This window comes from Podarcis liolepis (assembly GCF_965112155.1).
Source record: "Podarcis liolepis genome assembly, chromosome: 6".
Taxonomy (NCBI): Eukaryota; Metazoa; Chordata; class Lepidosauria; order Squamata; family Lacertidae; genus Podarcis; species Podarcis liolepis.
The window spans coordinates 95,107,017-95,125,046 of record NC_139559.1 but is presented as its reverse complement, the minus strand read 5'-3'; the positions used below and the strand labels follow the sequence as shown (position 1 = coordinate 95,125,046).

Sequence of the window (18,030 nt, the reverse complement as noted above, 5' to 3'; positions counted from 1 at the left end):
TGTTGTGGTGTAATCTGCAGGGGGCACCGCGGAATCCTGTGGCCCGTACCACTTCCTGGGTGATCAGGAGAGCATTCCGGAGCATCAGGTGAGAGTTGGGGGGGGGGTAGCTGAACTATGGAACTCACTGCCACAAGATATGGTGATAAATTAAATTAAAGTGGGATTAGGCAAATCCACAGAGGATAAGGCTTACAGTGGCTGTTAGGGGTGGAAAGACCTCCCCATTTCTCATTTTAATCCAATCTTAAATTTAGTTTCCCACCTTTCTGAAGCAATTGGTGGATTTCCTTTTAATAGCTGCTCACGAGCATCCTTCAACATTTTTGTGCAAATTGCTACTAATAAGCACCACTTCATATGCATTGTTGACCTGTTTTTTAAATGTTACTTTCACTAACATGTTAGGTTTTTATGCACACTTTCACCTAATACAATCACTTTTGTGATCTTTGGATGGCTGGAGAATTGCATCACAAAATCTGGATGAATTTTGAAAGTATGAATTTCGAAGAACCGTTGTGTTTCAATTGTCATATTGTTTTGGAAGGTCCAAATTTGATAAACCTCTGCTTCCAATGTGAAATGAATTTAATTTCTGCTAGTCATGATGGCTAAAGCCACTGAGAAAGGGCGACTGCCTGTATGTCCTGCTTGTGAGCTTCTCAGATGGGGAGAGACGCCTTTGGTTTGACCCAGCAGGGCTCATCTTCTTATTACTGCTTTGTTCTTGTTGACACATGCACCCCCCCCCCGTCTCAGCTGACGTGCCTCTGCCCTTGCCCTCCTGTGGTGCAGTGGGTCAGTGCGTCTGTCTGCTAACCAGAAGGTTGGTGGTTTGAGCCCACCAGGGACGGCTGTGGGCAGGATTCGTGCATTACTCTGGGGGTTGGACTAGATGACCCTCAGGGTCCCTTCCTATCTGATTCTTTTTGCTGCCTGCTTGAAAACATTCTTGTTTAGACAAGCCAACCCAAATGCTTAGAAAACTGAGGGAATTTTAATCTGTTTCAGTATTTAAACTTTTGTATGTTTTAAAGTAGGGTTGTGAATTTTTCTCGATTTTACTGTATTGCTTTTAATCTTTTTGTAAACCGCTTTGAGGTTGTTGGTTTTTTAAACTAATAATAATAATAGTAATAATAATAAGTAATAATTTTATTTATACCCCGCCCTCCCCAGCCAAGACGGCAGCTAACACCAGATATTAAACAATTGATTAAGATACAACTTAAAAACAAGATTAAAACACAACATTAAAATTCAGCCTCATTTCAATAGAAACTCAAATCAAAAACTTTGGGGGGATGAAAACGTCAAATCTTCACCAAGGTCAACTATTCAGACTGGTCACACGTGGGCCAGAAAAAACCCAGGGAAGTCCCCAAATAGGAGTTCCATCACAGAAGGAGAAAGGAAAAAGGAAAGAGGGGAAGGGGATCAAGTTGATTCCAAGCCAAAGGCCAGGCAGAACAATCAAGCATTTTTTTTTAAACAAACAAACAAACAAACAAACAAACAAACAGTGAGCCATGTGGTCTAGAGGAATGTTAGGGGAGAGCTGTTGCTTTAATGGTTATACGGCATTTAATTTTTTCTTTAAACTATACAGCAATTTCAAAAAGTCAGTGGGTTCAGGAAGCTTGGGCTCACGTCCCAACTCTGCCATAGCAGGACTTCCTTTGTGACTTGTCCGAGGCTGCCATGTTCCAGCCTCATTTGGCCCTTTCCGCTCCCACAGGAGAAATACTGATCTGTCTCTCAGGACTCGTGTGATGGCGAGTGATGTCAGGAGAGGCCCTTAGGGGATAAGGTTACAATATAAACCGGTAAGATGAAGCCACGAAGTTTTTCCAGTGAAGAGAACCTGCTCCATGTTTTCTTTTTGGTGCCAGAACACTTTAAATGCCCGGACCCGGACCATTTCTGAGAGTTCCACAATATCCATGGTCGAGGATGTTCCACAGCTCCCAGAAGCATCAGGGGAGGAAGCCACATCAGAGAAGCTACCACAGGATGAAACGGAACAAAAAGAAGCAAAGGTGAGGCATATGACTGAGAAGGGCACCTGCGGTGTCTGAAAAATATGCCCAGGCCCACAGGATTTCATTTCTGCTTTGCAGCAGATTAGGAAGGACAGAATCATGTCCTCTTGGATTTAGAGCCACGATCAAGGTCTAATTCACCTTTCAGGTGGCTGGGAGTATTGCAATTAATTCATTCATATAGAACTTCACACAGCGTTTAAGTACAGCCCTGTCCTATACATGTTTCCTCAGGAATGACTCCTGCTGTGTTTAGCTTACGGCCAGGTAAGTGTGCATAGGGTTTGTAGTCTTAATGTATGGGGTTCTTTGTCCTGAACATACCAGTAGCAGACGGTGTGGTGGGGCCTGGGGCAGAAGCACTTACCTGACCTCCCGGCAGCTGAGTCACTGCCGCTTACTGGAGTGGGAGGGGAGAGATGGTGGGGAGGACAGGGCAGTGTGAATGCGCTGGCAGGAACATCAGAGTGGCTCATTAGGGCATTTTCACTGAGCTGATCTCATTCCGCCTGGTTGTGATGGACTCAGGCTCGAACTCGGAACCGGAGGAGTCTCAGTCCACACCGGATCCTCTGCCTCAGTCAGCATCTGAACCAAGTCTGGGGCCTGACCCTGAAGAGTCCCAGTCTGCACAGGTTCCCCTGCAACAAACACCAGCTGGGCCGAGTCAGGGGCCTGAGCCTGCCCTGGCTCCAGATGCAGGGATTCCCTCGTTGCCTCCAACTGGGCCATCACTTACAGCTGCTCCGCTACCAGTTGGGTCAGGAGAGGCTGAGGCGGCCTCTGGGTCTAGTAACCCACCGACATCTCCCGAGCTGCAGAGACTGAGGTCTGAGAGAAGGAGAGACCTGAGTACTTGCAGGAGGAGTGCTCGCCTTTGGGCGGGACAGGGAGGTGAGTCACCGGGGGATCAGGACCGGCCGTTACCCCAACAAAGATAAAAAGCTGTCAGACCCCGCCCCAGGTTGCAGGAGCAACATTGCTGCTTGCTGGAACCTGCCTGAGACCCTGTGCCCGACCTAGCCTGGTTTCCTGCCTTGAGACTTGCCTTGGCCCTGTTGGACTGACTCCTCACGGAATCCTTGGATTCGGGACCGGACCTGGACTGCATTGATCGGGTTAACCCCCGGGCCCAGCACACTGGTAAACAGCAGTGACTCACCAGCTGGGAGGTCAGGGAAGTGCCTCTGTCTCCTGCTGCACAATATGGTGATACCTGCTAGCTTAAAGGTAAAGGTACCCCTGACCGTTAGGTCCAGTCGTGGATGACTCTGGGGTTGCGCGCTCATCCCGCTCTATAGGCCGAGGGAGCCGGCGTACAGTTTCTGGATCATGTGGCCGGCATGACTAAGCCACTTCCGAACAGCACACGGAAACGCCGTTTACCTCCCACCGGATTGGTACCTATTTATCTACTTGCACTTTGACTTGCTTTCGAACTGCTAGGTTGGCAGGAGCTGGGACTGAGCAACGGGAGCTCACCCCGTTGTGGGGATTTGAACCGCCGACCTTCTGATCGGCAAGCCCTAGGTAGGCTCTGTAGTTTAACCCACAGCGCCACCCGCATCCCTTACCTGCTAGCTTAGATGGTTTTAAAAGAAGAATTCGACAGCCATTGTCAGGACGAGGCAGCGAGATTCTATTAGCCATGGTAGCTAAATGGAATCTCCATGTTGAGAGGCAGCATGAATGGCAGATAGCAGGGCAACAGCTGAAGGCTGCAGAACTTTGTGCCCTGCTTGGAGGCTTCCTGGAGGAAGCACCCAAATGGCATCTGTTGGAAGCTGAGTAGTGGGCAAGATGAACCGTATTCTGATCCAGTAAGGCACTGCTTATATTCCTGTGTCACCAACAGGTGCGATTGGGGTTTCCTTCATCTGCTTGATATTCTCTCGCAGAGTCTAACGGTATTTTCACAGACTTGTGAAAACCGGAACATAAAATCTATGGTTAGAACTTCACAATCATTTGTCTTCCACATTCTTTCCTGTATTAGGTGTGTGTGTGTGTTTGTGTGTGAGACAAGGGAGAAGAAGGAGAAGAAGAAGAAGAGTTTGGATTTGATATCCCGCCTTTCACTCCCTTTAAGGAGTCTCAAAGTGGCTCACATTCTCCTTTCCCTTCCTCCCCCACAACAAACACTCTGTGAGGTGAGTGGGGCTGAGAGACTTCAGAGAAGTGTGACTGGCCCAAGGTCACCCAGCAGCTGCATGTGGAGGAGCGGGGAAGCGAACCCGGTTCACCAGATTACGAGACTACCGCTCTGAACCACTACACCACACTGGCTCACATGCTCTTCTTGGTGTCATATGTGAAACTGAGTTAAGAATCTGGGACATTTCTTGTGTTCAGGTAGAGCAAAACAAGAAATTATTTATTTGTAAAAGTATGTGTGCCTTGCAAAACATCAGGGTTTGCAGTACAAACAAATGACTGTCTACATGGGTTTTTGGTGCCTCTCTGTGTCCCTCTGGTACTTATTAGCTCTCTTGAAGAAAAAGCTACCAGCTCTCTCACTCCAGATTTTGGGCAGGGTTCACCTTCCAAACTCTGCCAGCAGAAGTCTCGTACAAGAGCTTCTGCTTGCGCATCAGGGCTCCCCCCCAATTATCTTGCACCCCTTTGAAATTGCCTCTGAAGGGACCTGGAGAACCTGCAGAGCAGAGCTCAGGGAAAGAGGGTGGGTTGTTCTGTCTGGCAAGCTGATATACAGATGCAACATTTGCAATAGCACAGTGTTGAACCCACCCTTTCTATTTTTCCAGGCCTCTGGGTCTGGCTGGTTCCGTTGGTTCCGATCAAAACCCTCTAAAGAAGCTGAACCCTCCAAAAAGGTACCATCTGCTGCTGCTCCAGATTCTCAGGTAATGCAGGATCTCTTTAAGAGGAATTTTTCTTGCTGCAGAATTCAAAGTGTTGGTGCTGACCTTTAAAGCCCTAAACGGCCTCGGTCCAGTATACCTGAAGGAGCGTCTCCACCCCCATTGTTCTGCCCGGACACTGAGGTCCAGCGCCGAGGGCCTTCTGGCGGTTCCCTCATTGCGAGAAGCAAAGCTACAGGGAACCAGGCAGAGGGCCTGCTCGGTAGTGGCACCAGCCCTGTGGAACGCCCTCCCACCAGATGTCAAAGAGAAAAACAACTACCTGACTTTTAGAAGACATCTGAGGGCAGCCCTGTTTAGGGAAGCTTTTAATGTTTAATAGACTATTGTATTTTAATATTCTGTTGGAAGCTGCCCAGAGTGGCTGGGGAAACCCAGCCAGATGGGCGGGGTATAAATAATAAATTATTATTATTATTATTTTATTATCAGAAGAACCCCACACCCAAAGTTCCTCAGCCTTTCCTAACAACTACCATTGTGGTCTGCACACTGATAAACATCCATGGGGCCTCAGGGTTCTCTGGTGCACAGCCTGAAAATGGCTGCCACAGATCCACGCAAGGAGTGTAGTTCATAAACGCCTGTTGTGTGTTGGTGTCATGAGACATTGGTGGACTTAAAATTGTAGTATCAGAAATGAAGTGGAAAGGAAAGAAGGGTGGAGGAAGAAATTTTGCATAGATTTTGTCTGTTCGATAATTCACATCGCATTTAGAATTCTTTGGCAAGGGCTGAAATAATAATAATAATAATAATAATAATAATAATAATAATAATAATAAACTATTATTATTATTATTATTAGTAGTAGTAGTAGTAGTAGTATCCTGCCCATCTGGCTGGGTTTCCTCAGCCACTCTGGGCGGCTTCCAACAAAGACCAAAAATACACTAAAATATCACACATTAAAAACTTCCCTGAACAGGGCTGCCTTCAGATGTCTTCTGAATGTCAGGTAGTTGTTTTTCTCTTTGACATCTGATGGGAGGGCGTTCCACAGGGCGGGCGCCACTACCGAGAAGGCCCTCTGCCTGGTTCCCTGTAGCTTTGCTTCTCGCAATGAGGAAACTGCCAGAAGGCCCTCGGTGCTGGACCTCAGTGTCCGGGCAGAACAACGGGGGTGGAGACGCTCCTTCAGGTATACTGGACCGAGGCCGTTTAGGGCTTTAAAGGTCAGCACCAACACTTTGAATTGTGCTCGGAAACGTACAGACAACAACAGACCTGGGCTTTCAAACTAACAAAATGAATTTCATTAGAGACAAATGTAAGGTTTTGCACTTAGTAAGGAAGAACCAGCTGCACAAATATAAAATGGGAGACACCTGGCTTACTAGCAGTACATGTGGAAAAGATCTTGGGGTCTTGGTGGACCACAAGCTTAATGTGAGTCAACAGTGTGATGCAGCAGCAAAAAAAGCTAATGCTATTCTAGGCTGCCTCAACAGAAGTATAGTGAAGTAATAGTACTACTCTATTCTGCCTTGGTCAGACCACAGCTGGAATAATGTATCCAGTTCTGAGCACCACAATTTAAGAAGGATGTTGACAAGCTGGAACGTGGGCAGAGGAGCTGTTTGACAGTGGAATTTGCTGCCAAGGAGTGTGGTGGAGTCTCCTTCTTTGGAGGTCTTTAAGCAGAGGCTTGACAACCATATGTCAAGAGTGCTCTGATGGTGTTTCCTGCTTGGCAGGGGGTTGGACTCGATGGCCCTTGTGGTCTCTTCCAACTCTATGATTCTATGAGGGCATCCAAGATGATCAGGGGTCTGGAAACCAAGCCTTATGAGGAACGATGGAAGGAGCTGGATATGTTTAGCCTGGAAAAGAGGAGACTGAGAGGAGATATGATAGCCACCTTCAAATATCTCAAGGGCTGTTGCATGGAGAAGGGAGCATGCTTGTTTTCTCCTGCTCTGGGGGGCAGGACTCGAACAAATGGCTTCAAGTTGCAAGAAAGGAAATTCCGGCTAAAGATCAGGAATAACTTTCTGACAGCAAGAGCTGTTCGCCAGTGGAATGGGCTCCTTTGGGCTCTCCTTCCTTTGAGGTTTTTAAGCAGAGGTTGGAGGGCCACCTGTCATGGATGCTTTAGCTGAGATTCCTGCATTGCAGGGGGTTGGGCTAGATGACCTTTGGGATCCCTCCCAACTATACAATTCTATGATTCTATGACAGAGAATAGAGGAGGAGGAAGGGGCACAGGTCAGGAATGCCAAAGGAGGAGCGAACAGGAGCGATGGAAAAGGATTAGGGAATTGTCCAAGTTACTGAATTTCATCTGCTGGAACTCTGACTTCTGAGTTTTATTAGCCCAGGGTTTCCCAAACTGTGGATTTGTGGTTGTAGACGGGAAATGGCGCGTCCATATGTTGAATATTCACATTGATTGCCAATTGTACTTTTTTTTTTATTGCTTCTTGTATTTCCTCCGTTGTGGGATTTGAATTCTGTGGGATTCAAATTGTAGTAGAGCAAAATACAGTATATGAAATAAAAGAGGCAATAAAGAGGCAATTAAAAATCATATAGCATTATCACAGCGCATTACAATTGCTACAGCAGGCTGAATTGGCCTGCCAATAACTTCAGCGACACCCAAGAGTTCGGAGGGGGGGAGGGGGGCGCAAACCACTTTATAGGACCTTGCTTCATATTTCCAGGGTTGTCTCCTCTGAAAGATGCCTCTCAAATCCTGTATTCTGTTCCCAATTCCCCGTGTCATTATGGTGAGCCTGCAGCCACGTGGCTTGTCATAAGTTTTCGCAATGGTGGTCAAAAAATAATGATCCGCTCCCCTAATAGCAAGCTCAGTTGGCGAGGGCCAACAGGGTTGCAGGCAAATGAAGAAACCAGAGGCAGGTATCAGCATGTACTACAAGGTTTGTGAAAGTACAAATCAAAACAAAACAAATTAGGGAAACCACACTCCCCCAAGTCAAGTGCAGGATCTAGTACTGAGTGATCATTTTAAAAAATACATTAAAAAAGAAGTGGTGGGGAAATCTGTTGGGATCCTAACAAAGGTAAAGGTAAAGGGACCCCTGACCATTAGGTCCAGTTGTTACCGACTCTGGGGTTGCGGCGCTCATCTCGCTTTATTGGCCGAGGGAGCCGGCGTACAGCTTCCGGGTCATGTGGCCAGCATGACTAAGCCGCTTCTGGCGAACCAGAGCAGCGCATGTGTCAGGGAACTGACATCAGAGGCACGGGAGAAGGAGAGGGTCTCTGATTCTGCAGGAGAAGGTCCCAGCGCTAGGGGGAGACTCAGCTGGGAAGAAGGGGAAGAGAATGAGTGTAACACCAGGGATCCAGGAGAGCAACGGGACAGGGAGGTGCAGGGGCTCCAGGACTCTTCGTTGGAAGTTAGTGAGGAGAGCCCAAGCACCCCGCTGCCCACGCCCACCCTGCGCAGGAGACTCCCGCGCAGTGAGAGGCGGAGACGATTGGGCGTCAAACAACTCTTATGTTGGCAACGCTTTAAGAAACGCCCACAGACAGATTCTACGAGTGACTAAGGGCAGCCACGCTGAGATGGGCTGTGCAGTCCGGATGGTTTAACCAGGCAATCTAATGCTCAAACGGAGCAGGATTATGCACGAGTAACTCCCAACCACTACAGCATGGAAACGCTGTTTACCTTCCCGCTGGAGTGGTACCTATTTATCTGCTTGCACTTTGATGTGCTTTCGAACGGCTAGGTTGGCAGGAGCAGGGACCGAGCAACGGGAACTCACCCCGTCACGGGGATTCGAACTGCCGACCTTCTGATCGGCAAGCCCTAGGCTCTGTGGTTTAGCCCCCAGTGCCACCTGTGTCCCTCCTAACAAAGGTAGACTGAGGGTAAATTCTACCTGGCTCCATCACTGATATGTTATTTCCGTTCTGCAGCAGCAGGTGACTTCACAACCATCCCTTCCTCCTGTGGAGGAGACAAGGCCTTCATTACTTCCTCCTCCAGCTGTTCCTCACCTGCCGCCCACAGGTGGCAACCCTCTCCCAAAAAGCTCTCTTCGTAAGTATCTTCCTGTGTGCGTTGCGGAATGTGTTCCTGACAGGTGGTAATAAAGGCTGTGTACGAACCTTGCTGTGGGCCATAGGACCCCACAAATAACTCTGGAGGGATCCCCCAGTCTTTTGTAGAAGCTTTTGTGGGGAGTGGTAAGGCCCCCTTGTACAAACTGAAATAATCTCATTGCACTTTTTTCGTCACAGGGGCCAAAACTCCACTGGGCCATAGCAACAGGGAAGGCTCCATGTTTCCAGATGCCGGAGGCCAGGTGAGAGAAATGTGGGGGCGGGAATAACATGTTCCTTGTGAGGAGAGGCCTCAACTTTGGAAAACTGCTCCTCTGAATCCCTGTTGACAGAAGTGCAAATCCAGCTGCCTTGAGAGCATTTCTCCCAATATAGTAAAGGTAAAGGGACCGCTGACCATTAAGTCCAGTTGCAGACGACTCTGGGGTTGCGGTGCTCATTTCGCTTTATTGGCCGAGGGAGCCGGCAGACAGCTTCTGGGTCATGTGGCCAGCATGACTAAGCCGCTTCTGGCAAACCAGAGCAGCACATGGAAACGCCATTTACCTTCCCGCTGGAGCGGTACCTATTTATCTACTTGCACTGGTGTGCTTTCAAACTGCTAGGTTGGCAGGAGAAGGGACTGAGCAACGGGAGCTCACCCTGTCGCGGGAATTCGAACCGCCAACCTTCTGATCGGCAAATCCTAGACTCTGTGGTTTAATCCACAGCACCACCCACTTATCTCCCAATATAATGTCCTGCATTTCTGGTGGTTCTGCTGCCCCCTTCCTCCTCTGCCCCCCCCCCCCAGCAACGGATCCTGGCATCTTCACTGGGTTTCACGCCTTGGCTCTTCTGCTTCATGTTTCAGGCTACTTTCTCCATCCCTGATCATGTGCCTCCACCCCCAAGAGGAGGGGCAGTTCCTCTTTACCGTCCTGCTCAGGTATGGTTTCTGCGCATGTGCGTTCCCGCAATGTTGTATACAAATAAACTCTAGTAATGATGGTAACAACCGCAGCAGCAATGTAAGAATTGTTTTCTTGGGTGAGGCCAGGCATCCCTCCTTGTTCAGCCTTCTGCAAAGCGTAGACCATGGGTAGGCAAACTAAGGCCCGGGGGCCGGATCTGGCCCAATCGCCTTCTAAATCCGGCCCGTGGACGGTGCAGGAATCAGCGTGTTTACATGATTAGAATGTGTCCTTTTATTTAAAATGCATCTCTGGGTTACTTGTGGGGCCTGCCTGGTGTTTTTACATGAGTAGAATGTTTCCTTTTATTTAGAACGCATCTCTGGGTTATTTGTGGGGCATAGGAATTCATTCATTTTTATGTTTTTTTTCAAAATATAGTCTGGCCTCCCACAAAGTCTGAGGGACAGTGGACCGGTCCGCTGCTGAAAAAGTTTGCTGACCCCTGTTTGGACTATCGAGTTCCTTAAGAGCCTGATTCAAAGGGGTGATAAGGGATTCAGTCCTACAACAACTGGAGTAGCCAAGTTAGGGAAGCGTGTTCAAGTCCATCTCTCTTGTTCAAGCGGCAGCCTGTTGTTAGGGCACGGGGCGGGGGTCGCCTTTCCTGCTCTTTCTCCCTGGAGCTATACTGCTTATGCACGTGTAGTTTACACTCGGATAAGAACCATGATACCTCTCCATTGTAGGTTTTTTTTTGGTTTTTTGGCTGGTTTCATGGACAGTTACCATTTGGCAAAGGTCCTTTGTCAAAGCTCATGAAGCACGTCTGATGCAGGTGCTGGTTTGAGTGTAGAGCTGCGCTCAAGGCTGGCCCTGCCATCGTGCCATCGTGTAGAGGGAGAGCTAAGACTATTTGAGAGGGTGCGTGTCTAAAATTCTGTTAAGCTTCTCAAAATCCATGACTATAAAATGCATGAAAATGGAGGCCTTGTATCCAAATGGGTTGCATGTGCAAATGTTTATTTAACTTCCGTTTGCTTCTGGGTTGCATTATTTTTGAAGGGTTTGCGTGAAGTTGAATTTCTAATTCTTTCTTTAACAGGTTACCACGGCAGCAGCCTCAGGCACCGGCCCAAGGATTTTTCAGCGACGCTACCCACCTCATCCACAATAATACATGTGTGTGTGTGTATGTATTAACTACGGAGATGTTTCTGCCTTCTGGCAGATCAGAAACCATCCGCTTGCCTGAAGAAAACCAGTCCGATCTGAGTTAGGCAGCTGGCTGCCCTTTCCTTCCCCTCATCCTCTGGTGTTGCAGCTCTGTAGCCAAAGAGTATAAGCAAAAGTTTGAGGGGGTGAAGGTATACCTCCCCCCCTTTTCGTTTGTTTAAAGTGTTGTTAAGCAGGTGCTATTCAGGTGCAACTCTTTTCATGCGCAACAAGAACAAAAGGAAAGGTATCTCAGGTCAGCCCTGGGGGGGTCAGAAGTTAATCAAAAGGGAAATAAAGGAAGACTCCCACTTCCTTTTATAGAATGGGACTTTCTCCCACTGAAGTGGGGTAAGGATTACAGCCCTATTTTTCAAGGAGATGAGAAGCTCTGGGAAAATAAGGCGGAGCTGACTCTCTTCATGGCCAGTAGACACAGCTGGTCATGATCCAGTCATAAGGAAGAATAACTGAGGCTCCTTTTGGGGAATGGGGGACCTCTGCTCCTTTAGGATGGCTGCTGCCATACTTTCAGACCCACTTGACGTCTATTTAGTGTGAATAAATCTTACAAGGCATGCGGCCGACCTCTGTGGCTATTTACTTAGAAGTAAGTCCGATGAAGCTTGCTCCCATGAAAGTGTGGGTGCTGAGGCTGCAATCCTACATACACTTACTCGTGACAAAAGCCATTGAACAGAATAAGACCTACTTCTAAGTAAATATGCCTAGGGTCACACTTTGGGGTTGCAATCCTATGATCCTTTGCTTGGGTGCAAACCACTTAATTTTGAGCAAATGTGCCCAGGATTGGACGTACTGCAGGAGGCTGAACCCCTGAAACAGCTTAAATCACTTGGGAATAAGTCAACTTACATGTGAACTGAGAGTACATGGACTCGTGTAAAACGATCAGGCTGCAAAAACTACATTTGGTTGGATGTTATTCCCACTGCCCAGTGAATGACTGTGATCCTAATCTAACATGACTAAAAAACAGAATAATAGTAACAAGCCCGTGAACTGGGTGGAGGTGAAGATGGGATGGTGTCTCCTGAGTTGAGTCTCCTTTCTGCCTGGCTGAAGTGCTGCTGTCTGAGGACTTGCCGGTCTGTGAGAACTGCTATGAACATACACCTGGAGAGGGCTTTGTATTGTGGTGGCCTCATCTTTCTCAGGTCTTCTCCAAAACCTCAATCACTGAGAAGGCTGGCCAACCTAGCATGCCTGAGAAAGGAAGACCTACGTGGACCAACTCAGCAGTAAGTAGACAACAACGTTGCTTGGAGTGGTTTCAGAAAACCTAAGAAGAGCCCTGCTGGATCCGACCAAAGGCTCATCTACTCCAGCCTCCTATTCTTGCAGCTGCCAACCACGTGCCGACGGAAAGCCTGGAAGCAGGGGGCAAGCGCAACAGGAATCTTGCAGGGAAAAGTAGGGAAATTTGCACCGTTCGTAGAGTTATTTGTAGGTTCCCAATTGCCCATGTGACGTATCTCTTTGTCATGTCTGGACTTTAGGTGGTATATTAGACTACTGGGTTGCCCTTTAACCCTGTGTTATCACCCTTCTTTGTTTTTTCTAATACAAAACAGTTGATGCTGCAAGTTATTCTCCCTTTCCCCCCACGTTTAAATAAAAAACAGTTTCGAAATTGAAATCCAGGCTTTTCTGTGTGTGTTGGTGTGTGTGTGCAGTGAACACTAGTAGACCCCCTTGACCACAACCTTACCTTCTGCCAGTGAAGAGGTGAGAGGGTTACATAAGAAAAGTAGCCCTCCCCTACAACTGATGGGTCTCAGATGGCACAGATTAGGCCATCCTTCCTATTGTTACACTTAATTTGTGGAGTAAATAAAGACCCCAATAGAGGTGATGGACTACATGGAATTGGCAGAAATGACTGGCAGAATCCGAGACCAGGGAGAAGAGTTGGTGAAAGAAGACTGGAAGAAATTCAAAGACTATTTAAAGAAATATTGTAAAATTAATGAATGTTAGAAGGATGTTGGATAGAAACTAAGTGGTTTCCAGCTGTAACGCTTTAGGAGATACGAAAAAAAGGTTTATAAATGGGTAAAAGCTTAATGGTAAGGATTTGCTGAACTAACAAATTGAAGTGGAATACAAAGAAGGGAGGTATGAGGAGGTCCGGGGAAATAAGTGTAAGGAAGATATGTTATGGAAAATTATTTGTTTTTTAAACTGTTTTTATGTTGTATTTTGTATTTTGTTTTTTTATTTTTATTTTTTTCATTTTCAATGTTATACTTTAAAAACTTTAATGAATATCTTTAAAAAAATAAAATAAAGACCCCAATAGTTTGGTGTGCAGCTACACCTTGATAGATAATAATAATAATAATAATAATAATAATAATAATAATAATAAATATTGTGTATACCCTGCCTATCTGGATGGGTTTCCCCAGCCACCCTGGGCGGCTTCCAGCAAGATATAAAAAATAATAAAATGTTGGACATTAAAAACTTCCCTAAGCCTTCAGATGTTTTCTAAAAGTTGTGCAATTCTTGGGCTTTATTTTAGACATGAGAAGACTTGGATTTTTATAGGCTACTGTTGTTTACAAACATGAGTACAGTGGTACCTCGGGTTACATACGCTTCAGGTTACAGACTCCGCTAACCCAGAAATAGTACCTCGGGTTAAGAACTTTGCTTCAGGATGAGAACAGAAATCGCGCAGCAGCGGCACGGTCCTATTAGCTAAAGTGGTGCTTCAGGTTAAGAGCAGTTTCAGGTTAAGAACAGACCTCCGGAATGAATTAAGTACTTAACCTGAGGTACCACTGTAATCATAAATTTGTTGAGGGTGAGCTTCCTATGCCAGGCATGGCACCTCCAGGGACCTGTTCATCTGCTGCGCCTAGCTATGCATGGCAAGGGGAAATTTTCATTCGGCAGTTTTCTGGCCAAGAGCAGAAACCTTGCCTATTTGGGTGAGACCAAGGCATATCTACATTCTGAGATGTAGCCAGCCAGGTACCCCTGGAAGCTCACAAGCGAGGCATGGAGCGGAAGGCTTTCCCTTATTCCTTTGTTCGCTCCTATTGTTTTGTGAGCAATTTATATGGAAATGGCATACAACATAGAAACCGGCCAAATTACAAACAGATAGACCCAGGGTTGCTGTTTTTTTTGTGCCAAGTACCTTTTATAGTTATTTGTTATTTGGGTGGGTGGACTAAAAGAGATTAGCATCTTTTTGGTTTTGTGGGGCATTTTTAAAATGAATCCATCAATACACTGTAGAGGTATCCCTAGAAAACTAACCTGCAGAATTTTGGGATAGTTGCAGGAATTATGGGGTTAGGATAAATTGGGGAGTGGGGGACAGCTTCTGCTCAGCTGGCAAAAGATGACAAACGAAGGGGAAAGCTGGTTTGGCAGGAGTGGAAGAGTGGAAAAAAAGCCCAAAAAGTGGTGAGGAGGGGGAGGAGACACAGTTCGTACTTTGTTTTACTATTTGGCTATTTTAAAAGTTTACTCGCTCATTGATCCTCTGTTGTGTTGTTGGCCCTAATTGTTTTTTGTTTATTGGCTTTGGTGGAGCTGAAAAGCCTCACACGCCCGCAATAATTGCTCAAAGGGTTTGTGAAGCTTTCCTTCTTAACTTTTCCTTTAGAGAAAAATAATTCACTTTGGCTGTAGCTGCATGAATTAATGCTGTACTAGAAGAAGCAAACAGAATGATTATTGCAAAATGCATAAGAAAACGAGAAATGAAAACAAGTCATTTATTTAAAGAAAGCATTTCTATGGCAAAAGTACCGTATTTTTCCGTGTATAAGACTAGGTTTCTTTACCAAAAAAGTTAGTTTAAAATTGGGGCTTGTCTTATATATGGGTAGTGCTGAGGGGTGTTTTCTTAATTTGGAGTCCCCCAAAATAGGTGGTGTCTTATACACGGAAAAATACAGTACGTATGATACATTCACATTTTTCAAAGAAACATCTTTGCGTTAACAAAAAATCTATTTCTTATAAAGATGTCCTTATAAAGATTGCTCAGTTTAAGTAAGAAACATTAAAACATTAAACATTAAAACATATTTTCAGTGAAATTCACATTTCAAAAAATAATACAAAGTAATTGTCCTTAGAATTTCCAGCTTCTTTTCAATGGGAAAAAGTCTGCATTTTTTCTTATTCTGTATGAGAAATAAATGGAAAACATGAGATGCATGATGAACTGAGGACAAGAGTTAAGAAGACTAAATAAAACCTGTGTAATTTACGATGACCTTGGTTTTCTTTACGAAGCTGCTTTAGTACCATTAAGCACCACTATCCCCCTAATCGTGTCGTGCAGTTTGAGAGCTGTGTAGGTAGGAGACACGGTTAGAAAAATAACAGTGCATGGCAATGCTTGCCGTCATCACCTCAATAAAACAGAGTTCAAGGGACAGCACATTTCATCAGGCACGACAGCAGAACAAGTTGTGCAATTACAATGGCCTGGTTCAAAGAGTTGCAAGTTTGGCTTGTTAACTTTTCACTGCTGCTGAAATCTGTACCACTAAATATTCCCAGTACCACCAGGAAGCGCGATGCCAATACCACCAGGAAGTGTGCTATCATCCACCCACCTTTCCAAAAAGCAGAACTGGGCTGGAACCTCATCGAGTCATGTATGACCCATGAATTTGGTTCATCTGGCTGCATCAGAAACTGGAATAGAGTTGACGACCCAGAATGGGTAATTTGCTTCTATGGATGTTGCGTGGCATACTTCATGAACGCCATCCAGTTGTGCGCGACTGGCGCATTTGGGTTATTTGGATAGCTTAATCATTGTGTTCCGGGGCTGTTTTTCTGGAAGACTCTTTGTGGCCCAGAATGGATAATCGGAACGTGGATTCTGTGGATGCTTTGATGCTTATTGCAGCAGTGTCATCCAGGCATGCGTGTCTTGTGCATTTGGTTTGGTTGGGTCAGAAGCTGCCTTTCCATTCTGTTCTGCGTGTGAAGCTGTTAATAAAAGTATAATATTGAAATGAGTTGCATTTAATGACATTGTCCTAAAGTTTTTCTAATACTTTCGCTGTTCTTGGCATAGTTTGTATCATGAAATGGCCATTCTTAACAGAAACTCTTCAGACACAATGGATAAATATTATCTTCTTTTCTATTGGAATGGAATATGTGACAGGGCCTAGGAGTCATTTATACCAGGGTTTCCCAACTGGTGTTCCGCGGCACACTAGTGTGCCGTGAGACGTTGGCTGGTGTGCCGTGGGAGGGAGGCGGGCGAGTCGGGCGGTGAGAGGCGGCGGCGGCGAGGATCCGCGTCGAGCCGGGGGCGGCTCCGCGGTGGTGGCGCCGAGGTTTCTCTCTCCATTCTCCCCTCACACACACACACAGGAAATAACACAGGATCAGCTGACAGAACCCAGCCAATGGGGCGGCGGCGGGGCAGCGCGTGCAAAAGGGAGGAGCGCGAGACAGCGGACGAGGAGGAGGCCGGCATGTCCGGGCAGCAGCAGCAACAACAGCAGCAGCAACTCCCGGCGACGGCTCCTCAAGCCCCGGGCAACCCTACTCCCTCACCGGCCTCGGCCGCCCTCCTGCTCCACCCGCCGCCGCCTCCCCCGCCGCCGCCGGCCACCTCGGCCCCGCCGCCGCCCCCTCCTCCGCCCGCTATCGCCGCCACCACCACAACAGCCGCCGCCGCCTCAGCTGCCGCCGTCCCTCAGTCCCTCGCTTTGCTGCCTCCTCCCCCTCCCACCCCCAAAGCTTGGAGGTTCCCCGGCAAGGGGGAGGGAAAAAAATTGAAAACTTTCACTTTCGTGCGTCCCTCCCAGCGTGACGCTGTGCGCTGACGTCACGGGGCTGTAATGGTGGTGTGCCGCGAGATTTTTTTCATCAAACAAGTGTGCCTTTGCCCAAAAAAGGTTGGGAAACACTGATTTATACAATATTACCACGTTTTTAATGGGGATGCAACTGTTTGTGTCAAGTGAAGACATGATCATTTCTCTGGGTTTTGGAGAGCCTGATTGCTGGCTACCTCCTAGCTCCTGAGATTTTCTGGTCAAACCAATCAGTCAGGGTTGGAGAATAAACCAGTGGAGTATGTGATTGGTTTAGGCAGAAGAAGGGGAACGGGTCTTTGAGGTTTTTTAAGTAGCTGGCAAAAATAAACTTGGAGAACATAAAACAACATTGTCAATGCTTCCCTTACTGAGTACTCTGAGAACCCTCCATCCTCCCCTGCCATATTTTGCTTTCAGATATTATTATTTAGTGCATTTATATCCTTTCTTTCTCCCAAATTGGGATTTCCCCACCACATCTCTGGCTGGATCCTTAGCTGTTCCCCCAGGACAGTGATTGCAGTCAATAGATCCATTGGAGCTATTGAGACTTGTAGATTTGAGAAGTTAATTACGGGGAAGACACAAACTTATGCATCGTGGAGGTATTCCTTTTTAACTAATTATCTGCTGAAGGGAAAGTGGCTTTCAACACAGCTTGAAATTAACACCCATATTTATATGAAAAAGGATCAGGGTTGTGAATTGGGCTATAGCATTAGCAGACATTGTTTTCCCTAGTCTAACCACTGAAACTTTGTTCCTGCAAATTTTCTGAATTGGGAATTCCAAAAACTTCCTAGCAACCACATTGGCTACAGCCATGGTACATTAAAAAGCAATAAAAATAATTGCCCACGTTCTGCCCCATTTCCAGGAGGGCTGGGCTACCTAGTGTTCCTAATCATTCATCATGTTCTTCAAGGGCCCCTAATTGGAATAAATTGAAAGATATGAATACATTTACTGAAAATAGATGTAAAAATTGCACCCCCATAGGATCTCCCGCCTTCTCTCCATGGAGGAGGTGCAACTCTGCTTGTTTATCAATATGCATTATTGAAATAGTATGGGGCAATCTATCTTGGATGTCATGAACCCCCAAGAGAGCGGAACA

General features: G+C 46.5%; 1 protein-coding gene across 7 annotated transcripts in view; it reads left to right on the top strand.

Moving 5' to 3' along the window:
* Nucleotides 1–12,736, top strand: part of SEC16B (SEC16 homolog B, endoplasmic reticulum export factor) — a 56,889-nt gene extending 44,153 nt beyond the window's left edge. For 4 of the 7 annotated variants that reach the window (XM_083507086.1, XM_083507088.1, XM_083507087.1 and 1 more), the window contains exons 20-26: nucleotides 21–88; nucleotides 1,896–2,042; nucleotides 4,811–4,909; nucleotides 8,822–8,945; nucleotides 9,146–9,210; nucleotides 9,822–9,896; nucleotides 10,967–12,736. In XM_083507086.1, coding sequence (XP_083363212.1) covers nucleotides 21–88; nucleotides 1,896–2,042; nucleotides 4,811–4,909; nucleotides 8,822–8,945; nucleotides 9,146–9,210; nucleotides 9,822–9,896; nucleotides 10,967–11,038 — 650 coding nt within the window. In that variant the 3' untranslated portion in view covers nucleotides 11,039–12,736. The remainder of the gene's footprint in view (nucleotides 1–20; nucleotides 89–1,895; nucleotides 2,043–4,810; nucleotides 4,910–8,821; nucleotides 8,946–9,145; nucleotides 9,211–9,821; nucleotides 9,897–10,966) is intronic. The other 3 variants (XM_083507091.1, XM_083507090.1, XM_083507089.1) reach the window with 1 other exon arrangement.
* Nucleotides 12,737–18,030: the final 5,294 nt, after the last annotated feature.